General features: G+C 36.6%; 1 protein-coding gene across 1 annotated transcript in view; it reads left to right on the top strand.

Annotated features, from left to right (window-relative positions):
• LOC115213472 (UPF0705 protein C11orf49 homolog) overlaps positions 1–26,530 on the top strand; it is a 39,042-nt gene that overhangs the window by 10,494 nt on the left and 2,018 nt on the right. Inside the window, exons 2-4 of the mRNA XM_029782465.2 lie at positions 4,948–5,050; positions 9,944–10,074; positions 16,831–16,915. Of these exons, the coding sequence (XP_029638325.2) occupies positions 4,948–5,050; positions 9,944–10,074; positions 16,831–16,915 (319 nt within the window). The remainder of the gene's footprint in view (positions 1–4,947; positions 5,051–9,943; positions 10,075–16,830; positions 16,916–26,530) is intronic.

Genomic DNA, 26,530 nt, shown 5'->3' with positions numbered 1-26,530 from the left:
ATGGCCACAGTTAAATGACTGAAACAAGTAAAAGAGTAAAGAGAGAGTAAGTGAGAAACCTAATGTTAATATGTTACTCATCTCAGCCTCCATCAACACCACCACCACCACCATTTTAATGATTCTTTTGCTATGCTGGCTCTTGTAAGGCAGATCTTCTCCAGCAAAACATGTCACCACTTGTCATGGTTTGTTATTACCTTCTTATGTTCTAACTACTTCAGGCACTCAGCACTTCTTAATGCAACTACATCACTCATAAGCATCACATTCCCCCATGCCTGTGCAGTCTTCTCTCTTGCATACTACATCTGATTCTTATATCCAGCATTTATCTCAGTTCATTTATGCTCCATATTCATTACACATCTATTCAGCATTACACATCTAGCAGAGCATACTTCATTTCTTTCTAACCATCTCAAGTCTTCTGCATTGAGGGTCATTGTAAAAAAGAAAACAGTTTTCTCTTTTAAATTAAATGCATTTTTTACCCTTAAATAAGCTTCGGTAAAACACAGTAAATGTTTTTTCAGGCATGACTGTGTGGTTAAGAAGCTGACTTTGTGGTTTCAACTTCAGTCCCACTGTACAACACCTTGAACAAGTGTCTATATTAGTTTTGAGCTGACCAATGCCCTGTGAGTGAATTTCACAGATAAATGATAACTAAGCTATTTTACTAAATTCTTTGTTATACTTAAAGTAATTGATAGAAACACAAAGCATCTCAAAATAAATACAGTAACAAAAGGGTTTAATTAAGGTTTTGGCCAGGAAACCTTAGGTAGTTGTATTTAACAAGACTTGTGGTTTTTATCATAACATTATCTTTAGTCTCTTAGCTGATCGAGTGCTACTCTACTTGTTGAAGCCTTATATATATATGTGTGTGTGTGTGTATGTATATATATACATACACACACACACACATAAATACATAGATACATACATATATATCATCATCATCATCATCATCATTTAACATCCGTTTTCCATTCTGACATGGGTTGGATGGTTTGACTGAGGTCTGGAGAGCTAGCAACTGCACCAGGCTCCCTAGCAATGTTTCTACAGCTGGATGTTCTTCATAATGCCAACTGCTCCAAGACTGTTGTGGGTGCTTTTTACGTGCCACCAGCACAGGAGCCAGTCAGATGGTCCTGGCATCACTCACGTTTGGATAGTGCTCTTTATGTACCACCAGCATGGGAGCCAGTCAAGGGGTACTGGCATTGGCTGTGTTCAGATGGTGCCTTTTATGTGTCACTGGCACAGGAGCCAGTCAGGGGACACTGGCATCGACCACATTCGGATGATGCATTTTACATGCCACCAGAATGGGAGTCAGTCAAGGGGCATTAGCCACAGCTATGGCTGTGATCTCACTTTAGTTGCCGGATCTTCTCAATCACAGCATATCTCCAAAGGTCTCAGTCTTCTGTCATTGCCTCTGTGAGGCCCAGTGTTCGAAGGTCATGTTTCAACACCTCATCCCATGTCTTCCTGGGTGTACGTCTTCCACAGGTTACTTCCACAGTGAGAGTATGGCACTTCCTCACACAACTGTCCTCATCCATATGTAACACATGACCATACCAGCACAGTCATCTCTCTTACACTCCACATTTGATGCTCCTTATGTCCAACATTTCACTCAGGGCACTTACACTCTGTTGTGTATGCACACTGACATTACACATCCAGCGGATCATACTAGCATCATTTCTTTCAAGCCTACACATGTCCTCAACAGTCATGGCCCATGTTTCACTGCTGTGTAGCATGGCAGTTCGCACACGTGCATCATACAGTCTACCTTTCAACCTGAACGAGAGGCCCTTAGTTGCCAGCAGAGGTAGGAGCTCCCTGAACTTTGCCCAGGCTATTCTTATTCTAGCCACCACACTTTCAGAGCAACCACCTCCATTACAGACTTGGTTGCCTAGGTAGCAGAAGCTATCAACTACTTCTAGTTTTTTTCCCTGGCATGTGATGGAATCTGTTTTCTGTACATCTTCAGTGTTTATTGCCCCTGTGCATCTGCTACACACAAAAATTGTCTTCCTTTGATATTGCTGCACCTTTTATGTGTCCATAGCTTACACTGGGTACATTGTATGATATTTCTACCCACGCCTTTTCTACAGATTGAGCAGGGCCATCTACTTGAAGTGGGTTGTGATTTGTCAGCCTTCCTACTTACTAAGACTTCAGTTTTGCTAGGTTAATCTTAAGGCTCTTCAATTCTACACCTTGCTTCGACACCTAAACTTTGTCTCTAGTTCTGGCAGTGACTCAGCTATTAGAGCAAGATTATCAGCATAGAGGAGCTCCCAGGGGCTGCCTGTCTTGAATTCCTATTATTGCCTGGAGGACTATAATGAATAAGAGGGAGCTGAGGACTGATCCTTGGTGAACCCCTACTTCTACCTGGAATCCTACACTATACTCATTGCCAACCTTCACCTTACTGACAGCATCCCTGTACAGGGCTTGTACAGCTCTATCCAACCACTTGTTTATTCCCAGTTTCCACATTGACCACTAGATAAGGGACCAGGGGACCCTGTCAAAGGCTTTCTCTAAGTCAACAAAAGTCAAGTACAGAGGTTTGTCTTTGGCTAGGTATTTCTCCACACATAGCTACATACATACATATATACATACATGCATACATACATACATATATATGTATACACACGCACACATACATGTATATATATATATTTATATATATATACATACATACAGGTTGCGTCGAATAAATTGTTGTCTAAATTATGCAAAAATGAAAATAACACTCACATTGCATTTTAACAGATATATTTACCAAAATTACATATAAATATCTTGAAATAATGAAGAGTAAATTTCTCCAATAAAATGGCCATGAGCTTCAACCACGGCCCCCAGAGGACTTCAGAATCTCTTACAACTCTTCTGGATGGTCTCCTTGTTTAAGTTGATGAATGCTGTCATAATCCTTGCCTTCAAGATATTTTTATATAATTTTGGTAAATATATCTGTTAAAATGAGATGTGAGTGTTATTTTCATTTTTGCATAATTTAGAAGACAATTTATTCACTGAATCTTGTATGTGTATGTGTGTGTGTGTGTGTTTGTGTGTATACACACATGCACACACATTGTATATCTATGTGTGTTTTTGTGTCTTTGTCCTTTCCCCCACTCCGTTTGACAACCAGTGCTGGTTTGTTACATCCATGTAACTTAGCTATTCAACAAAAGAGACTAATAGAACAAGTAACAGGCTTAAAAATGAAATACTTGGGTGTGTGATTTCTTCAACTAAAACCCTTCAGGGTGGTGCCCCAGCATAGCCACAGTCCACAACGACTGAAACAAGTAAAAGAAGATAAAAGAAGCTATTGCTAATTCAGGCATTAATGGTTTAAGTAGATGGAAAATATCCTTTTCCTTTATCTAAAACGTTACTCTATGAAAGGCATTCAGCTCAACATTTCACATTTACAATTGATTTGTCAATGATACATGGTGTTTAGCCTTACCACTGCTCTCAGCGGTCATCTGCACCTACCCCAATGGTATTTATATGTATAAATGGTAGATTGGATTATTGTCTAATAAATGACTTTGTGTCAGAGGAATAGAAACCGCACAGTGCCAGTATTAAAATGTGAATCATCCACCCTTCAACAAACCAATATAGTAGTGACTCACAGAAACTGCTGTTCTCATAGTGATGTAGCATATCAAAGACAACCAATTGTACATTAACTAAATATATCCAAATGTAAATATAGTTGTAGTAATGGACAGTAGAGAATGACTGCAATATTGGTTGTACACTCAACTTTTATATGTTTAACAGAGAGGCTCTACATGGTTGCTCGATCTGCTAGAAATAGCAGCTAAATCTCTCTCTCTCTCTCTCTCTCTCTCTCTCAAATTACACCCTACTATCTTAAAAGAGGAAGAATATTTTAGAATGAAGTGTTAGCTACTTCATTGTCGTCATAGTCATCGTCATCATTTAGTGTCTGTTTTCCATTCTGACATGGTTTGACTGGAACTGGTAAGCTGCAGAGCTGTACCAAGCTCCAGTCTGTTTTGGCTTGGCTTCTACAGCTGCATGCCCTTCCTAATACCAACCACTCCATAGAATGGATCGGTTGTCTTTTACGTGTGCCTGGCACAGGTACCTTTTCTGTGTCACCAGCATGAGTGCCTTTAACGTATCCACACACCTAGAAAAGAAAAAAAAAAAAAGGAGTGCTTTTGATCATAGGTCTCCACCTATGAACTAAACAACAATACCAGTTAAGGTGATGGCAAGTTAAGAGCCTCTGTGCAGATGGTCTTGTCAGCACACTAGAAATAACAACAATCCTCCATCAACTCATAGTCTGCTACCATTTATATATATATATATAAATATATATATGTATGTATATATATATATATATTATATATATATATAAGAATGGTAGTAGACTATGAATTGATGGAGGATTGGCTGTTATTTCTAGTGTGCTGACAAGACCATATATATATATATATATATACACAATGGGCTTCTTTCAGTTTCTGTCTACCAAATCTACACACAAGGCTTTTACAAGACTATTGTAGAAGACATTTGTCTAAGGTGCCATGCAGTGGAACTAAACCTCGAACCATGTGGTTGGAAAGCAAGCTTCTTACCACACAGCCACACCCACCTGTGCCTATATAATTTTAATGACAGTTACTTTGTAAAGTCATGTTCAGATACATTGTTCTAATGTTTCGCTTATCCATTTTCAGTATTCTGTGTCACAGTGTGACACAGAACTTGAAGACTAAATATTTAGCTGTGTTTTTGTAGATTCTGAATTGTGTCAAGAATTTACCTCTGTATATAATTCATAATTTTTTTTCGTTTTTTTTTCGTTTTTTTTTTCTGTTTTGTTTACTATAGAAAGATTTCAAGTCCTGTTATATTTAGAAGATAGCATCTCTCAGCTTCTAGAATACAAAGATGATAACCCAAAAGTGAATGTAATTAAATTTATGAATGAATAGTAAGTTGATTCATTTTCCTTGTTTCTTTGTTTCCACTATTTTAAAGCAATTGTGATATATATGTACCATATAGTAGTACAAGCATTTGAATAAACAGGAAAATAGGATGAGTTTATATGATATTCATTGTTTTCTTACTGGTTTTAACAGTGTAAATAGAATTAATTTTTAACAAAGACTCAAGAACCATATCTTGGATATGCTAGCACAGAAGGCAGATATTAGACAACAATGATGATGATGATGGTGATATTCAAACTTGTAAATGCAATCCAAATCATTGATGGTAACACCTTATAGAGGCATAAATTGTAGAGCACCTGACAAAATGCTTTCGAGTACTTAACCCTTACTGTACTTAAGCAAGTGTACTTAAGTACATATGCACCTGCGTCATGGGAATTGAGTTAACTCATTTTTGATAGTGGAGTACATTTCAGAATTCTGCACATTTCATATGACATGGTACCCCATTCAATTGCTTCACACACAACTGATCCACATCTCTAGGGTGACGAGAGCCAAATATTGTTAATAGTTTTCTTGTCTTACAGCCTAAGGTCTGTAAATTTGATTTCCTGTTAACTCTTTCTCTCTCTCTCTCTCTCTCTCTCTCTCTCTCTCTCTCTCTCTCTCTCTCTCCAGGTAACCATGTACCTCCTCTACAGCAAGACACCTGTTTCTGTTTCTGTCTCACTCTAGCCTTTCATCATCTGCCACAAAGCCACCTCCTCCAATGCCTTCTCCCTGCTCAAAGATTCCTTGTCATGCAAAGTTACTTAGTGCTGGTTCCATTTAAAAAGCACCCAATCCACACTGTGAAATGGTTGACATTTAGAAGGGCATCCAGCTGTAAAAACCATACCAAATCTGACCTCACCTGTGCTGGTGCCATATACAAAGCACTCAGCCCACTTTGTAGGGTGGGTGATGTTAGGAAGGGTATCCAGTCATAAAAACCATTCCAAAACAGACACAGAAGTCTGGTGCAGTCTTCAGCTTTTCCAGCTCCTGTCAAACCATCTAACTCATACCAGCATGGAAGACAGACATTAAATAATGATAATGATACCTGCAACATATCTAATAATAGGAGGAGGTGGTTTTGTACCAGATTATACGAGGTTAAATTATAATAGAGGAACAGAAACAAATGCTCTTTAATATATAGCCAATGTTATGTCAAATATGGGTTCAGTATTTTCCTTATTCTCCCTTTATACTCTATCATAATCCCATCGAAGAGGACCAGTGACAGCATCTCGATGCTGCAAGAGAAAGATGTCACAAGACAGCATCCAGCTCAATCCAGTCAATAGACTATCACTGTGACATCTCTGGGCGTCTGAGTGCTTCCAGCCTTAGACTGCGGAGTCACATGCACTCTCATCGCTAAGAACGCAGACTTTGTCATCATTGGACACCGATGGACAACCTACCATAATCTTATCTTTCATTTTCTTCTTTTTCATTCCATAAGTCTCTTGCACATCCAGATATATATATGTCCTGCACCTTAAATCAATTTCTTTAAATATTCAATTCCAAGCACTTGTAAACCTTCACTTTGAATCACTTTCCGCTTCTTCCAAATTAATACTGTGCACTTTGTTAGACCAAACTCTATTCAAATATCTTCAGAAAATATTCAGACATATTTACTTGACAGTTAAACATGTTTTGCAAACAATTTTATATCAGCCATCAAAAAGTACATGGCTCAGCTTTCCAATGGCTCACCCCTGATCAAAAGCTGCCTTTGCCTTTTGTAATATCCCAATGAGTGGCATGAGAGCTGTATTGAATAAAGGTGATGACACACTCTCTCCCTGAGATATTCCTCATTTTATGTGAACATTTCCCTGTGATTGTGTCCCAGCTACTAATTCAATGTTCCATTGTCTCAAGCTGCCACAGATTAATGCTTGATATTATCTATCACTTCATAGATATCCATGGTTTTTTGCTTCCAGCTATGTAATACCAATCAAAGAATTTTTTGTAATCTATCCCAGCTATCCCTAGATTTGTCAGCCACCTCCTAAATTCTTTGTTACCATTTTATCAATCAGCAGTTGATCTTTTGCGCCCTTGCTTCCCTTTCTGCATCCTTTTTCTTCCACCAGCAAAATTCCTTTATCCTCAAGATTCTCACAAAGCTCTTTTGCAAATGTACCTGTGAGAAGCTACCACATTAGAGGTGAGCAAATTATTGACCTAGAATTAGAAATTATGTTTCCCTTATCATTATTCTCAACACAAGACACAGTAGTCATTCAAAGTGCCACAATTCTCTGATCTGTTCTGCTGATTTGAGATTCTATCATCTAGAAATGAAAATCTCATCAACAAAAACCCTTCAATACTGTTTGGTCTAGGTCCCTTCCAATTTGGCATTTTCTTTAACAGCTTCTTCACTGTTACTACTCTAATAACAATATTTTCCTGTTTCTCTATAATTTCCATTTCTTTCTCCAAAGTTCCTAACCATTCTACATTGCTGTCATGTTCAGCTTGTTGATCTCATATTTCATTTCAGCATTCTCTACTTTATTCTGCATCTGGAATAACTCACTCACTTCTTTTACCCACTAGTTCATCAAACAACTTTTTCTGAGGTAAATGTAACAGTTTATTTTGTCCGTAACATTCTTTCCAATTTTCCATTAGCTGTCACTACTCTTTGTTTCAACTCTTCATGTAAAATGTCATTGCTTTTCTGTACAATTTCATAATCTCTTTTCAACCTTTCCTTAAACCCTTCATCGGGTAACTTTCTCATTTTTTATCTGTTGATTTTACTCAAGTCCTTCCTTAGTTTGGGTATGAGTATTAAAAAGAGAAACTGCACCCCTCTGCCAAACCATGTCAAGCCAGTGTGGCAGAATAGGTTCATCAAACCAGTATGATCTCAAGCTCAAATTCATGGCCTCCACAGCAGACCATGGTTGGTAGAGAGAATGTGCTGAGGCTTTCATCCTGCAGGCCATCCAGTCCAATCTAATACAATCATTTTTATTGTTTCCTTCCTTAAACCAGACTTCTTCCACCACAACATTTCCTACAGCATATATCAAAGTATTTGTTTCAGTTATATTGTTTGTTGGAACTAACGACAATATGCCATTTACAATTCGTGTTTCTAGTCTAAACTTATTCCTATTCATATATATTAAGTTTGGTGGCATTTTCTCTCGGGATCATGTTGCATTTTTACTTGATCTTTCATCAAAACTGTATTTTTCTTCATCTAAACCTCCATTCTTAATCATTGTGTGTTTCATTTCACAATTGAGATAATTCTAATTCTTCTTTGACTACTTCTTCAAATTCTGTAACCTTATCAATCTCTTTGCCTGTGACCTCCTCTTCTGGTCCATTTTCAGTTTCTCTTCTGATCTTTTCTATTTCAATTTCAGCTAGAAAGTTATTAGTTATACCACCTTTATTCAGTGAATTCAAAATACCTTTTCCTTCTCAGATTTGTTTCATCCTTTGTTTGTAAACTGACATAATAACAGTTTCAAATTTTGGCACAAGACCAGTAATTTTCTATTGACTTTCAATATTACCTGGTATCAACTTTTCATCTGTACATCCTCCATTTATTTCTCTATAGATTCTCTTCTGATCTACTCTGAATAACCTATTCTGGTGGTAACCCATCATTCTTTGGTCATATCTTACCATCTTTGCTATGGAGTACTGTTTCAGTTCCTCCATTACTACTTTCAGGCCCTTTCTTTCAATACTATACTTCCTTTTCAGCACCCTGTATTTTTGTTCATTTTTAAGCTCCCCTTTCTCTTTTCAGTCTAACACAGAGATTTCCTTTGCAAGCATGTCTAACTCTGTCTGGATTCTTCTTTTCCACCATGGATCTTTTCTTTTGTCACTCCCATTATGTTTCTTTTTCTTGACATTGACACCCACATTTTCTGCTACAACAATACTTGTTGCTTTGATCAAATTATTTGTTTCTGTGATGTTGTTTGTTCTGATGTATTTCAGAATTTCATTGACATTTTTCGTTTCTTGGTTCAATTTTCATCGATCAACCTTCTTTACTTTGGAAATAATGTCGCTATTATTCTCTTGTAGTCTTACTTTTATTCTGTCGTAGATTGCCTTTTATTCATCTGTCATGTTGCTATTAGTTTTATCGTCTTCTTTTAGATCATCTATATGTCTCTCATCAAATACACTACCACTGCTCCTTTCCTGTGCTATGGGATTACTCTTATTAGTAAGAACTGTATTTTCATTCTTATCTATGCTGCTATTGTCCATAACCTGTCTTTTGACAGCTTCGAGCTCTACTTCTGTGAACCAACAATTTTTTTCTTATTGCTCTAGCTTGATCATATAGTCTCTGTTCCATGAGTTGAAACAATCCCTTTTCTCTCCAATGATCATACATACGTTGTTGGTAACCCCTAATTCGAGCACCATTTTCATCTACTGGGTTGCTCAGGTAGTAACACTCCATGACCACAGCGTTAATTTGTGTGCTCCATCTACGATATGTGTGGTGGTCCCTTTCTAGATAACAGCAGGCTGGAGCTGGACCAGAATCTCTTAGCCTACCGGGTGTAACATTGTCACCGTTTCATTACCACTGTTATTCACAATATTTTGTTTTTTTCATTGTCACTCATATGAGGTAGCAATTACCAGGTTGTGCAATTACCAGTGTTTTTTGTTGTTGTTGTTGTTATTATTATTATCATTATTATTATTATTATTATTATTATTAGTATCATTATTATCATTATCATCATTATTATTATTATTGTTGTTACTATTATTATTATTATTATTATTATTATTATTATCATTATTATTATTATTATTATTATTATTATTATTATTATTATTATTATTATTAATAGTTTCCAGAGCGTAAAGAATGGTACTCATGTCATGTTCCGAGAATTTGAATTCATTAATGCTACACTACACAACAGAAAATCTTTCATTAAATTGTTCTGGAAATGTTTTCAACAAGTTGGGAAGAAAGGAGGTTTGTTATTATTGTTGCTATTATTGCTGCTACTGCTGCTGCTACTGCTGCTGCTACTGTTGTTGTTGTTGTTGTTGCTGCTGTTGTTGTTGCTGGTAGTATTGTTGTTGTTGTTGTTGCTGTTGTTATTGTTGCTGCGGCTGCTGTTGTCTTCTTCTTCTTCCAATCAGGACTCACACCATTAGCCACAAAGAATAATCTCTAATTCGAGCCTACTCTAAGCTACTAAGAATGCGTGTTGCAACTTGAAGATCCACCCACCACATGCGATAGACTGGCAGTTGCACGGGCACGAAAGCTACTTTGTTATCCTCATTTCATAAACGGTGGCTTTTAACGGGTGGAGAGCTGAACCACCCTGGGGTACAGAGGATTCGCAATCTAGAATAGGGTCTGAAAGTTTACCACCCCATAGTGGGTTACACAATGGTTCCTCTGCTTTGTGGCAGAAATAGGAAGAAAGAGTGAGAGAAAGTTGTGGTGAAAGAGTACAGCAAGGTTCACCACTACCCCCACCCCCCGCCAGAGCCTCATGGAGGTTAGGTGTTTTTGCTCAATAAACACTCACAATGCCCGGTCTGGGAATCGAAACCATGTTCTTATGACTGCGAATTCGCTGTCCTAACCACTGGGCCATTGTGCCTCCACTGCTGCTACTGTTGTTGCTGTTGTTGTTGTTGTTGTTGCTGCTGCTGCTGCTGTTTTTGCTTATCCCTACATTTACCCTTATTGAGCAGATCTTTGACCAAAAGCATACCAACCTTCCCCAGTTGAACTATTTCTGTACATGCTTCCTCATCAAAAATCCTCAAATGTCTGAATTTGCAGAATAATTTGTATAGAACAAAGTGCTCTGTGGTGTTCATTCCAGCTCTTTGTATTCTGAGTTCAAATCCTGCCAAGATCAGCTTTGACTTTCATCCTTTTGGAGGTTGATAAAATAAAAAATTTGTCCCAAGTGGCGTGGCAGATTAGTGGAATTATTAACTGTCATCATCATCATCATCATCATCATCATCATCATCATCATCATCATTGTCATTTAATATCCATTTTCTATGCTGGCATGGAGTGGACAGTTTGACAGGAGCTGACCAGCTTCCATTGTCTGTTTTGGCATGGTTACTCTTTACTCTTTTACTTTTTTACTTGTTTCAGTTATTTGACTGTAGCCATGCTGGAGCACTGCCTTTTAATCGAGCAAATTGACTCCAGGACTTATTTTTTGTAAGGCTAGTACTTATTCTATCGGTCTCTTTTGCCAAGCCGCTAACCAGCATTGGTTGTTAAGCGATATTGGGGGGGACAAACACAGATACACAAACATATACACACATATACATATATATATATATATATATATATATATTATATATATATATATATATAAATATATGTTTATATATATATATATATAAATATATGTTTATATATATATATAAATATATGTATATATATGTATATATATATATATGTATATATATATATATATATATATATATACACACACACACGACAGGCTTCTTTCAGTTTTCGTCTACCAAATCCATTACCTAGTTTAACCTTTAGCATTTAAACAAATCTTATCGAACTTTTTAATTTTCAAACTGACCAGATCCAGCCTTTCACACCTTACCCTACAATGTCATTCTAATAATAAACAGTCAAATCATTGAAATCTTGAAGCTATGAGATAAATCATGATTAATTTCAAAACAATAAGTAAGCACTATAGATAGTGATTATAGTTTGAATGTTAAAGAATTAATACCAAGACCCAGCATCTTAAGTGCCTTTAGTAGAGTTCACTGTGTTGCAAGCATTGAGGCCAGGTCTCTAGTTTGAGGATTAGTTTCTCCCACAAGTATCAGAGACCTTGAAAAATAAAACAAAGAGTCTTGGGTCTTGTCTTTCCCTCTCTAACCAAGCATTGAGGCCAGGACTCCAATTTGAAGATTAGTTTCTCCCACATATATCAGAGTTCCTGAAAAATAAAACAAAAAGCCTCGGGCACTGCCTTTCCCTTCCTAACCAAGCAGTAAATAAAATAAATCTTCTGAGTAGGCCTGAAAAGGCTATGGATTGTCCATGTAGGGGAAACCTAAGAACAGTGTTTCTCAACTATTTTTTGCCTTCTGAATTCCTATTTTATTCAGGTGGACCCTCATAGCCATTTGATGTTTTAAAAAAATCCAATTATATTTTTTTTATAACTTAATATTATTAGGAATTGTATAAGAAATTGTTAACATATTTTTGTGTATTTTAGAAGTATAACCAATTCATTGCACATAAATTTTAACACCAAAATATCTTATATGGATCCCAGTTGAGAAACTCTGCCTTAGATCATGTTCAAGCTGACGCTGTCTGTGTGTCTTGATCTTGTGAGATATGTTTATCAAGCCACTAGTAATTATAGAGTAAAAAAAAAGAAAAATAGAATCCAAAGAAATTAATGATAGTCTATGTCTGCAAATATTTTTTTATTTGGTAACATAAAACTTCATTTTTTTTCTGTTCATATTCTGTTGGGAAATGAAAGTTCTGACATTTAAGACCAAGTCTTTCATTGGAGAGAAAAAGAAAATTGTATCCTTTAGCTACTGAAGTCTTGTGGTAATGAAGATTGTCTGCGAATGTGTGGGAGAGGTGTACTGGGTGAGAGAGAGGAAGAGACGGAGATGTAAGGGGAGAATTGCGTTGGAGGTGAAAGACGATTAAGAAGAATAAGTAAGGAGAGGATTTATTGATCAAAGTAAAGGAAAAGTGCCACAGCTCTTCAGATATTGAGATGAAGTCCAAATTAGTGACACAAAGTAAAAAGGAATTAGAGAACAGAATAGCAGATTTGGGTTGTGAGTTGATGAGTGAAGGAATAGTTGTGCTAGGATTAAGACTCAGTGAGTTTGTAGTAGATGAAGTGAGACTGCTAGAGGTTGTCAATAGTAAAGTAGTTGTCTAAAATGCCTGCAGATATACCAAATTCTAATGTAAAAGAAAAGGAATTGGTGTCAGAGATTAAGTAGTTGAATAGACCTCTGATGAGTGAAGTGATATCAATTGTAATTAACAATATAATGACCGTATTGCTCAGGGTGAGTTGAGTAAATTGGATAGAAAGTGTGTCTCCCAATGTGGTCTACAAAGATGTTGGCATAATTAAAGCCCAAAGTAACCTGGCTGATTTACTGAAAATATCTAATCAGAGAAGAAACAATTAAGGCTAAGAATGGGTTTGGCTTGACAGAAGTTGATGGTGGTGCCAGATTTATGTACTGTCTACCTGTCTAAGCCAGATACAGAGGTTTGCCTGTCAACAAAACCTGGATAAACCTCTGTATCTGGCTTTTGTTGACATGGACCTTATCTGGAGGGTAATGCAGAAACTAGGCATAGATGAGTGGTTAGTGAGAGCTGTTAAAGCCATGTACAGGGATGCTGTTAGTAAGGTGAGAGTCATCAATGAGTATATTAAGGAGTTTAGTGTACAAGTAGGAGTCTACCAGGGTTTGCTTCTTAGCTCTCTCTTATTTATCATGGCCCACCAGCTCCCATCAAACCATCCATCCCTTGCCAGCATGGAAAACAGACAATAAATGATGATGATGATGATATACTATCAACTTGTCTATCTAGCTATATATATATATATATATGATTTTGATTTTGATTTTGATTTTTCCAGTTTCAGCTAATGAGCTGTGGCCATGCTGGGGCACCGCCATATATATATATATATATATATATATATATATATATTATATATATATATAAATATATAAATGTATATATATATAGAGAGAGAGAGGTAATGGCGTCATTGAGACCCAAAGGTGTCAGGTAATGCTGAATAAGTGCTATAGATAGACCATAATTAAGTTCCAGGTTCAGTGATTATGCGAATAAGGGGTTCAACGTTGGTCATATGTCAGCGAGTGTATACAAAAATTTTTTTCGTAATGAGATAAAAAAACCAAGGCTGTGTAGATTTTAGAACATTTATAGACAGGTCTTACAGCTGTTTCCAGGATATTTATTATATCCTTTCATCGGAGACGGTGTGAGAAAATGGTTATATAATAGTTAATTTAGATAAGATACAAAATAGAGAGTGAGGTGGAGGAAAGAAAATAGATGTGAGATGTGTAGGGATATTGTATTTGTAGATTCATTTTTTTTTTAGGCAAAACATACACACTAGGCTTTCATACAGTTACTGTTTATCACATTTATGCACAAGATTTTGATGTGGAGGCATGTTACTTAGTGGTCAGGGTGTTGGATTCATGATCGTAATCTTATTACAGACCGGCATCCCGTCCAGGTGGGGAGTATATACACCATGAAATTTGGAAAGCAGCCCTTATGAGTCAAGGTATTGATTAGCAAGGTATTGATTAGCACAGGGCTATAGTAGAAGACATTTACCCATGGTGCCATACATTGGGACTGAACCTGAAACCATGTGGTTGCAGAGTGAGCATCTTAAACACATAGTCATGCCTGCATGTAGGAAAGTGCAAAAAAATCAAAGATGGGTAGATTCTTGAAGAAAATATTTTACCACAATCTAGATGGTCATTGTCATCAGAAAAACAAAACAAAAATAAAGGAATTATTAACTGAGACAATTTCTTTTAATTACACAATAAGTATATTATTAATTCTGATACTACAATTATCAAATCAGATATTTAACGAATAGGATCTTGTTAAAGTTTTTTCCTAGCAGTTGAAATATTTCAGATTATTTTTCAAATTTTCTTCACTTATGTAGTTTTGCATGCTAAAGAAGAAAATTGCATTCATTTTTTTTTTTCTCTAGAAATTAAAGAGGTTACAGGTATTTAATGTTATGTAATTTTTGTCAGTCAGAAGCTTCCATTGCTGACATATTAGAAGCCTACTGTGGTTCACCATTCAATGTTGAAATTGGTAGCCTGGTATCTCAGGAATTTGCAAGTATACTCACCACAGGTGGCTGTAAATTGTTGTTCCTAGTAGAAAAGATTGTTGCACTTAGCAGTACAGTCACAAAATTAAACTCCTAAGATGAAGGACACTCCCTTCCAACCATGTGCTTTTTCACTTAAACACAGATATAGGCATTTTCTTTTGCTATGAGACTAAACAGTTGCGACTTTTGACATCAGCAATGGATGCTTCTAATTAGCTTAAACAACATAACTTTAAATTCTTGTGACTTCTTTATTATTAAGTTCTAGATTTTTGTCATCAGCATGCAAAACTAAATTCTTTTGAAAATAATTTAGTGTAAATTTGAAGTACTTCAAGTTGTTGGAAGAAATTTAATAAGATGCAAAAAATATATCAACTTATAGGTTTCTTTTTTAGAAATTAAAATTGTTTTCCTTTTTCATAAGAGCTTGCTATTGAATTGTTTTTTGTTTTTTAACTGAATTAAAAGCTTCTTTACTGCTTGAACTTTTACTCTATGTCTTAATACTTTTCCTCATTTATAATGCTTTCTCTGATTCCTTTATGATAAAACCATGAATTTTTCCAGGAATCCAATATGTCTTCATCAAAGACCATTGATATATATATATATATGTATTTTAATTTCTCCTTATATTATTAATTTAGGAACTTTCTTAACAAAATCTGCCTGACATTTATTCATTTCAATGGTAAATATCTTCGCTAAGGATTAAAAATACTTTATCAATAGCAAAATATAAGTGTTAATTAATCATATTAGAAATCAAGAACTATGTTTCTTTCAAACTGAATTCAATATAGGCTAACAAGCAAGTAAGTAACAAAATGATACAACTCACAACACAACTAACAAATCAGAGTAAATAATATATATTGTATGTCAAAATGTTAATACTGTCATATTTCACTCTATATTTTCCAGATTCGTTGAAAAGGTGTGCAAATAAATAGAAATTTATGAAAAAGCCCAAATATAAATTAAGAATGCCAAATTCTTTAGAATAACATAAATATTTGGCTCAAGAAGTTTCCACCATTACCTTGTTTTTTTTTTGTTTTTGTTTTTTTTCACCCCAAACATATGGAACTTCAAATCTATTGAATTTGTCAGCTTCATTTTTATCCTAGAACAGCATACTGAACCTGCCTTTCAGTACCTTGCCATTCATAATACATCTCTGTTTTCAGTAGTCCCCCTTTCAAAACAGCATCTTTACCCCCTGCTAACTTATGTATATTCAAACACCTTTGCTTCTGTAACCATGCCAATTTCCCCAATCTCATTTCTTCTTTTCATTCTTCTGTCTACTTCTGATAGCTGAGTTTTGTGGATTCATGACAAATGAATGAAGACCAAATGAAAACTAAATCACCAACAGAGCTATTCACTTCAAGTTGTGTATAAATCAGTATTAATTAGATAAATGTTAATGTTTCTGTCTGTACCTATCACCAGTAGGGAATCATCCAGTGTGGTGGCTAACATCACAGCAAGTGTTAAAGTCTGGGTCTTTGACTAAGTAAAATCTGCTTGTTATTCTTCATCCCTTTCTCCTTATAACAATATGAACAAACAAAATTCTTTTCAGTTTTGCAACACCAATTAATGTCTTGAACATAGAATCATTCTAGTTTATGATTCAAATTTCTAACTGAAGATTTTTAGAAAAAATCTATAACACTGTTCTGTCAATAGTATATGTAAAAATGAAGAATTTTGTAAAAGGCTGTTTAGAATTCTAATCTTTTTTTATTTCTTTTTCTTATATACATAAAAATTAATATTTTCAGATTTACTTACCATACAAGAATACCATTCATTGATTTGTCTGCTGTGTTCTGACTTTCCTTTCGAATTAGTACAGAAAACTGCTCGGTAAGAGATTCTCCTTATTTCTGTTTGGCTTACTACTTTACTTAGTGTGAAAAATCAATGTTATGAGTGATTAGTGAGAAGCCCTCGGCACATGGCAGTTCTTTAAGGTTTATATGCTACAGAAGTTACAATTATTTAAATTACCAGAATATTTGGTCCACAAGGAGTAATTATCACTCTGTATAGTATATTATTTCAAGAAAATAACTGTTCATTTTATTCATGCCTACACCTCCAAAAGATTTTTGTAGGTGTAGGCATGGCTGTGTGGTAAGAAGTTTGCTTCCTAACCATATGGTTCCGGGTTCAGTCCAGCAGCATGGCACCTTGGGAAAGTGTCTTCTATTACAGCCTCAGGTCAACCAAAGCCTTGTGAGTGGATTTGATAGGTGGAAACAGAAAGAAGCCTATCATAGAATAAGTACTAAGCTTAAAAACATAAGACTAAAAACTGTTCAAGGTGGTGCCCCAGCATGGCCCCGGTCAAATGACTGAAACAAGTAGAAGATAAAGGGTGGGTGTGTGTGTGTGTGTTACTGTCTTTTTGCCTGGATATCACATGGTAATTGTAAACAAGCATCGCTATCATGCAGACAGTGTCCTTCATTTCTGATCATCTATGGAAACGTGTCTGGTCAGGGAGGCATATCACCTTATTTGGTAGCAGGTAAGAGTTGGCAACAGAAAGGGCATCTGGCCATAAAAAGTTCCACCTCAACAAATTCTGCCCAACTCATGTGAGCATAGAAAAGTGGAAGTTAAAACACTGATGATGATGACGGTGATGATGATGATGATAACGATAATGACAATGACAGTGATGATGGTGATAATGATGATAATGAGGACAGTGATGATGATAATGACAATGACAACGACCGTGGTGATGATGACAAAGGCGATGATGGAGGCAACAATGACAACCTGCCCTACAGGCCCTACACTTACATGCCAGAGTTGTTCGGTGACTTCTTAGCAAATGTTTACTGCAACTGGCAACAGAATGGGAGAATTCCCAGTTTTGTGAGCCAAAGAACAGTGGTGTTGCTGAGAAAAGACCCAAACAAGGGAGATTATATTGATAACTTTAGGCCCATAATTCTACTAAACGCAGAGTTCAGAGTTTTGGCCAAGGTGTTAGCTACAAAGTTGGCACTTGTTGTCGGGGATCTGGTAGGGGAGGCACAGACTTGTGCCATCCTGAAAAGATCCATCCATGACAACCTCCACCTCATGTGATATATCATTGAGAAAGTGGCTAAAGAACCTGGCACAGGTGGGGATCTGATCAATTTAGATCTGTCTAAAGCTTTTGATAGAGGTAAACATTTGTACCTGGCAGCAATTCTCAAGGCAGCTAACTCTGAAAGATCCGGCAGAGTTAGTTAACGTGTATATCGGTTCCATTATCTACTATCTCTTGACCATCATGCCTTGTCTTGACCACTGTCTGATTATGCTGGAACATCTTTCTTCTGCTTCTTGTGGAAGGGGTGTGTCCCAATGGTCAGGTGGTCTATCTGCTGTCAAAACCTACTAAGTGGTGGTCTGGGCATGCCATGATTGATGATGTGAAGACATGCACTGAGGCTATGACATCTCCAGTGCTTCCTTGACAGTGAACAGGTGTGGTTGCTGTTTGCCAGACACATATTTTTGCAGCTAGTTTCTTTAACAGAGCTGCAGTTCTGGGTAAAACAGAAAACAAGGGGAAATATTTGGAAATTGGAATGTTTTCAAGTGCTCACAGCCCTCAGCCAATTGAACAGTGATAGGTGAACATCCACATTAGCTTTTTATAAATGATTAGTGGAGTAAAAGTGCAACAACCTTCTTGGGGAGACCTTGGACGTCAAAGAAGATCAGCTAGCCACTCTTTTCCAGAGAACTTTCAGCCCGGGACCAATGGATAATTTCCAAAAATCTCTGGCCGAGCAGTGCTACTGGGGAGCTTTGCTTGTTCAAGATAAACTTTACAGGCATGGAAGTACCATCATCCAAGCATGTCCAAGATGTGTGCAGGACAATGAGACAGTCCTGCATGCACTCGTCCAGTGCCTGAGCATTGCTGACTTGTGGGTTTATGTCAAACGCTTGCTGTTGCGTGTGGGATGGATCCAGCTGTCAACTGAATCCATCATGAACATCATCCTGCCGCCTTCCTTTAACCAAGAAGGAAAGGCTGTGTTTATATGCCTGGTGGCCATGGCAAAAGAGGTTGTATGGTGGATGGGATTGAAGGGGTGAGGACAAACACTTTTCTCTTTGGCCAATCTCTAATCAACCGTTTCAAGTTTCATTTGAAAAGGAAAATAGAGTAAAGAGTGAAGTGTTGTCTTCAAGCCAGTTTGCTGAAAGGTGGACACACAGCCCTCGAATGTCTTCTTCCTATTGAGAATCACACATTGTTGATTTTAAAAAAATTTTATCAGTATTGTTTACATGCAAAACCCTCAGAACAACACATACACACACACATTCTTTGTTTTGTCCTGTGCTGTCCATAATGTTTTTCTTAGTGTAAACCCTTGTGGTTAATAAAGAAATCATCATTATTATGATTGTTATTATTATTATTATTATTATTATTATTATTATTATTATTATTATTATTCCGTGCCGGTGGCACGTAAAAAGCACCATCCAATCGTGGCCCGTTGCCAGCCTCGTCTGGCACCTGTGCCGGTGGCACATAAAAAGCACCCACTACACTCTCGGAGTGGTTGGCGTTAGGAAGGGCATCCAGCTGTAGAAACACTGCCAGATCAGACTGGGCTTGGTGCAGCCTTCTGGCTTCCCAGACCTCAGTTGAACCGTCCAACCCATGCTAGCATGGAAAGCAGATGTTAAACGATGATGATGATTATTATTATTATTTTCTTTCCTGTAATAAAATGGTGTCCTTTAGTCTACACCAAAAGAACATTTTAAGTAGACAGGATCACTGTAACTGTATTCAGATTGTTGGGTTCATGATTGTAAAGTTGTAGGTTCGGTTCTTGAACTGGGTAGTGGAACATTTTGCAGGACTCTTCATTTCTTGTTTCTCCAGTTCACTCAGCTAAAAATGAGGTATGTTTACTGCAGAGCTTTGCAGACTTAACCCAAAATCTTGCAAATGCAAAATATCAGCAGCCCTCCATAGCTTCTGCATGCTAGTTGATGGTGACCATTACTTATCATACCATATATACTGTAGCATGTTCTAGTGTTTAAGGTGTTGTTATAAGATAGTGGCTTCAATTCCCAGAGTAAGAAGTGCATTGTGTTCTTGAGCCACACACTTCATTTCACATTGCTCCAGTCCACTCAGCTGTAAATGATGAAGTTGCAAACCTTGTGATGGACTGGTATCCCGTTTTAGGGTATGTCATGATCTTGGTCACTTATATGTCAATTGGCTTACCTATCCAGTAGAATGGCATCGTTTGAAAGCTATGACAATGCAAGGAAGTGCTTTGTGACCATTGGTAACAACATTGGATAATTTGGTTGATACAGTGATACATCGATATACTGTAATTTAGCATGCTATAATTATGATTTTATTCAACATATTCACCTCTCAGATTCACACACATATTGCAGCAGTAATTCGGTTTTTCTAAACTCTGTAAAAGAACTCAAAAGTTTGGGTCCCCAACCAGGCCTTTTGCAATACCTTTCAAGCTAGGAACTTTTCAGCACCCACCTCATAGCATTTTATGATACCAAACCAATCTATGAGGGGGTTCTGAAAGATTCTTGGCTTTGGTTAAAAGAAAATACTGGAGGATCAGTTAATTATGATTTTATTCAATATATTCCCCTCTCAGATTCACACATTTATTGCAGCAATCCTTCAGTTTTTCTAAGTCCTGTAAAAGAACTCAGGAGGTTGGCTCTCCAACAAGGCCTTTTGTGTTACCTTTCAAGCCAGGAATTTTTCAGCAATGCCCCCATAGCTTGCTATGATACCAAACCAAACTCCAGTCTTATAAACATTGTCATACTGTACTCTAAGATAAATCTTACCATGATACAAGACCGTCGATAGTCTCTCTTGAATTTATAAAACAAATACCAGACAGGTACGAAGGCTAGTAATTTAACTGTTTTTCTTCCTTACAAGGTTATGGCTATATACCAATCTGAGAAATCAATGTGTCTAGGCACCACATCTGTAATCACCTGTTTTCACTCCATTCTCTCTTTTATGTACTTGGTTATTCTTTGTCGCCCCTCCAAAACTACAGAATTCAGCCATTGTAACTCTAGAGTGTTTATGGATAGTCTGTTGTGTTTTCTGTCAATATATATATAATTTTATAGATATAAATAGACAAAGAAGGAAAAACTATCTCTTTACACAATTGTTATATTTTTGACTAACACAGCTACGGTTTCTTATTATCTCATATATTATTAATGAATAGATATATGTTACTTATATACTAACATCATGTGACTACATTGTCATCATCATCATCGTCGTCATCATCATCATTGTTATCATCAACATCATAAATGTTGTTATCATTCACACTGCATTATCATTTTTAATATCATCATGATCATCATCTAATGTAGAGTTGTGAATATATTTTACTTTCTCATTCCTCTCTTTTTATCTCTCTCATAAATATATATATATGTATATATATATATATATATATATATATATATATATATATATATATATGGAAGCTTACTCATCACTTTAATAAATATATATTTAGTCTTGCTGTGTAATTAGGTCCCGTGGTTAAACCACAGTCGTCCTTTTAGCTGCTTGGAATATGAAATAAACAAACTAGGTACATATTGTAACAATGCATCATCAGAAATTGCTTACTGCTGATCATTAATTCCGGGCTATCAAACATTCATCATTATGTGAATGAAGTAGTACCACTTGCAACCGAATGAACACTTTCCATTGCTAGTTCTATATGGAATGTAATCTATTAATAAGTCTTTAATGAAAGATGAAACTAATTATTTGATTTGTGGGAATGAGGTGAATGGAAGGATAGGGTCAGTGGCATCAATGCCCAAGAGGCCTTACAGGAAGAAGAAGAGAGGGTGAGGACATGGGCAGAAGTAGCATCAGCATGGGTCCTTTTTGCCTCGAGCAGTTATCATGGATAGACACATGTGAATGTGTGCATGAGGCAGGACTTTAGCAGTAAGTTCTAACGATTAATTGAAATGGGTAGGGTGCGTCTTTGATCAAATGCAGCTGGACAGCCGACACTGAGAGGTTGGTAAACCATATTTTGTTCCCCACATTACAGTTCCCTCATACTACATCATTTATCCTCTTAAGTATTATAAAGTGGATTCCACTAACTGGTAAGGTTTGCCTCTTGAGGCTTAGGCTGAAGGAAGGACCGATGTGATTGTTACAAGTATATGCATCAAGCAGTGAGACTAAATAGAAATCCTTCCTTGATGAAATCACTGCAGCTTTAGATGTAGTTAAGAACCAAGTCATTTGTCCTACATTGAAACTTAAAATGCACATGTTGGCACTGATCACCAGATGTGAAAAGATGTGATTGGGAGGAATGGCAAACCTGAACTCAGTGTGGATGGAGAAGATTTACTAGACTTCTGTGCTGGAAATGGACTTTGCATTACAAACACATTCTCCTAACACAGGGATGGAATACCATAAGTATACTTGGTATATGGATACTTTAGGGCAGAGGTCACTGACAGATTTGTTATCATCACCCCAGACCTCTTTGTTTCTGTACTGGATATTTATGTAAAGAGATGGGTTGAGCTTTTGTCTGATCACCACCTTGTTGTCTGCAACCTTAGACTATTTACCACAGGGGGTACAAATAGAACTGGATAAAGTGGAAAGCTCTGATAAATGTTGGAATCAGAAACAAATGTGCAGACACTTTTGCATCCATATTCAGAAGGTACATAGCTCAGTAGCTAGAGTGTCAGGATCACAATCATGAAGTAGCTTTTTAAATGACACAAGCACAAGCGAGGTCAGTTTTGGTATAGTTTTTACAGCTGGATGCCCTTCCAAATGCTAACCACTTTCCAGTGTGGACTGGATGCTTTTTTCATGGCATCAGCATGGCAAGGTCACCACAGGTGCCAGACACTTTCAGTAATTGGCACTCCTTCATTCACATGCATCACAAGTCCAGACAAATGTAGTTTTCTTTCTTCCATGTTACATCTAATTCCTCTTATGCCCAACTTTTCTCACATCACATTTGCACTGTCATACATGCACACTGATGTTGCACATCCAATGGAGCATACTACTTTCATTCATCTCTAGCCTACATAAGTTTTCTGCATTCAGAGCCCAGGTCTCACAACCATGGCGTATAGCCGTTTGTACACAAGCATCATGCAATCTACCTTTCACTCTGTGAGAGAGTCCTTTTGTTGCCAACATGGACAAGATATCTCAAGAACTGTTGGATGGATTCGGATGAAACTTTCAGAGATGTCTGGCCTCATGACTGCCATGAACTCATTAGATTTTGGGATCAATCCAGTACCGGACAAGGATTCTGGATAATTTTCCCGCGTTTATTTTACTTAATTTTTGAGAGCAATTGAGTTCAATTTTAGTATTCTTGTTTGTAAGAGCAGTCATGTTTATTTCAGATATTCTCATTTTGAAAATCCTCTCTGGCTAATCATCAAGAGGACGTTGGTGTTGTCATGGTGGAGGTTTGCACACTCTGAGTGCTCTTGTTATTGTTGTTATTGTTTGCATTTGTTTTGTATTGTTATGCCTTTAAAAAATTTCAACATCTTTATATCATACAAATAAATTATTCATACATCCATCTTTGTCCATTTACTTTCTTTCATTGTTAATTATATGTATTACTATAATAATCCCTAACATATTGCAGATATTTTTGCATTATATGATAGTGATTAACCAGTGGAATCTTTTGGTTTATATAACCCTTAATGTGGACTTAACTTCCTCGAATTGACAATCTATCTATCTATCTATCTATCTATCTATCTATCTATCTATCTAACTATCTATATATATATATATACATGCATATGTATATGTATATATGTACATGAGTGTGTGTGTGTATGTATATATATATATGTATATATATATATATATATATATAATTAACAGCGATGGAAGCAGTATTATACCAAAAGGCAATCTTTGTATCGAACTTAATGTGAATGTTGTGTTAGAACATCGAATACTGCATTATTTACCTTGAGAGGACATATCTGTGAGATTCAGCTGTTATGTCCCTAGTGAATGTCTGCCACTGAAGAATCCTGGCAACTGTTGATCTTCCATAAGCAATCTTGCCCAGACTTGTGTCTTGGAGGGTAACTTACTAAGTGCAATCCCATATTCATTCATGACTGAAAGGGGTCTTTTATCCTGATCAAACTGAAAAGGTCGAAATGGAGTGAAGATTGTTTTGTTCAGCAGTTTCTTCTTTGTCTGCATGATGCTGTGGACAACAGCAGCTTGGCATAGCATTAGGTAGTAAAAGAAGCCCTTGGTTTAACCAGGAAATTAAAGATGCCATGCGAGCAAAGAAGGAGGCTTATAAAGCTAGGCTTTGGAACAAGTCTCTTGTTTTGTACATGCAGTACTCTGAGGTGTGAAAGTTGCAGAAGAGACAGTAAAAACATCCCAAAATGAAGGTATGAGAGGACTCTGGAGTTAAGTTGGAATCTGACTTAAGATTGGCCAATAAAGTATTCTGGAAAATCATTTACTAACATTGTAACTAGAAGCCCTCTTTCACATCTGTCATTTAGCAGGGGTTATCTCTACAAAGAAGGGCATCCTTAAGGAGTGGGGAGAATACTTTACTGACCTCCTAAATCTGGTCAAAAGATGATATTCTGGAGGGCATGTAGTACATCCAGGAGTGAAGGCTGACCTAACAGACGCTGAAATCATAGAGGTGATTAAAGCATTCAAGTGTAGTAAAGCTGCTGGAAAGGATGAAATTTGTCCTGAGATTTTTTAAAACATTAAACAGAGACAGTATTCTCTGGCTGAGTCATGTATGCTAAGTGACTTGGACATCTGGAAAGATACCAAGGTTATGGCAATCCAGGGTGATGATCCCAATTTTTAAAAAGGGAGACAAGAGAGAATGCTGTAAATATGGAGGAATCCGCTTGTTGCACCTCCTTGGTAAAGTCTGTGCAAGGCATCTGAAAAAGAGATGTTGAGAAATTAGTGAGCCCAAGCAAGCTGAAGAACAGCGTTGCTTTTGTCCTGGATGCAGCACAGTTGATGAGATATTCGCTTTATGGCAGGTCTCCAAGAAATCATGGGAATGTTGGTTTCAAACTTTGGCACAAGGTTGACAATTCCAGTAGAGGGGATAAGTCAAGTGCATTAACCCCAGAGTCCAACTGATACTTATTTTATTGACCTTGAAAGGGATGACAGGCAAGGTCAACATTGGTGGAATTTGAACTCAGAACCCGAAGACAGATGAAATGCCACTAAGTATTTTACCCTGCATGCTTACAGTTCTGCCAGATCACTACCTTCAAATCATTGGAATATTGCTAAGAGGTGTATGCTTACATTGTAGGCCTCAATGAGGCATATGACTACATGCATCAGGATATGCTGTGGAGGGTTTGGCCAGTATTTGGGATTAATGAGCAACTTCTGGTTGTCGTGATGTTTCTGTACAAACGTTTGTGTTCAGGTAAATGGTGCTAAGTCAAACCCTTTCCCTGTGTATATTGGACTTTAGCAGGTGTGCCTGTTGTCATCTCTCCTTCTCGTAATTTTTATGAACTTGATTGACATGTGCAACTGTTGTGCATGATGCATATTTATATCATTCGTAGACAAGAATCATCTGCAATATTCGATGTCCTAACACAACATCTACATTAAGTTGAATATAAAGATTGCTTTTTGGTATTAATACTGCTTCCATTGCTGTTAATTATGTGTGTATATATATATATATATATATACACACATGTACATATATACATATGTAAGGACTGTTTTAACGAAGTCGCATCTTGTCCCTACCTTCGAAACGCGGAGTAGATAAAACAGGGGACAACTGATGAAGGGAATGTTCTTTATGTTGCCTGTCTCATTTCTCTATTTGTTTCTTTTGTTATTCGGGAAAATAAGTTTGTTTTCTAGGTTTTTGTTTTTTATGCTCTTGGTTCACATTTTGTTGACGGTTTCTTTTATGTCCTGTACCCATATATGCATGCATATATACATATATATGTATGTATGTACATATATGAATGTATATATATTTATTATTATTATATAATATATATAGATAGATAGATACATAGATAGATACATAGATAGATAGATAGATAGATAGATAGATAGATAGATATAGATATAGATATATATATAGATGGATGGATGGATGGTCAATTCGAGGAAGTTAGATCCACATTAAGAATTATATAAACCAAAGGATTCCACTGGTTAATCACTATCATATAATGCAAAAATATCTGCAATATGTTAGGGATTATTATAGTAATACATATAATTAACAATGAAAGAAAGTAAATGGACAAAGATGGATGTATGAATAATTTATTTGTATGATATAAAAGATGTTGAAATTTTTTAAAAACATA

This window comes from Octopus sinensis, linkage group LG6 (genome assembly GCF_006345805.1).
Source record: "Octopus sinensis linkage group LG6, ASM634580v1, whole genome shotgun sequence".
Taxonomy (NCBI): Eukaryota; Metazoa; Mollusca; class Cephalopoda; order Octopoda; family Octopodidae; genus Octopus; species Octopus sinensis.
The sequence above is the reverse complement of the archived record's forward strand: the minus strand, read 5'-3'. Positions and strand labels throughout refer to the sequence as shown.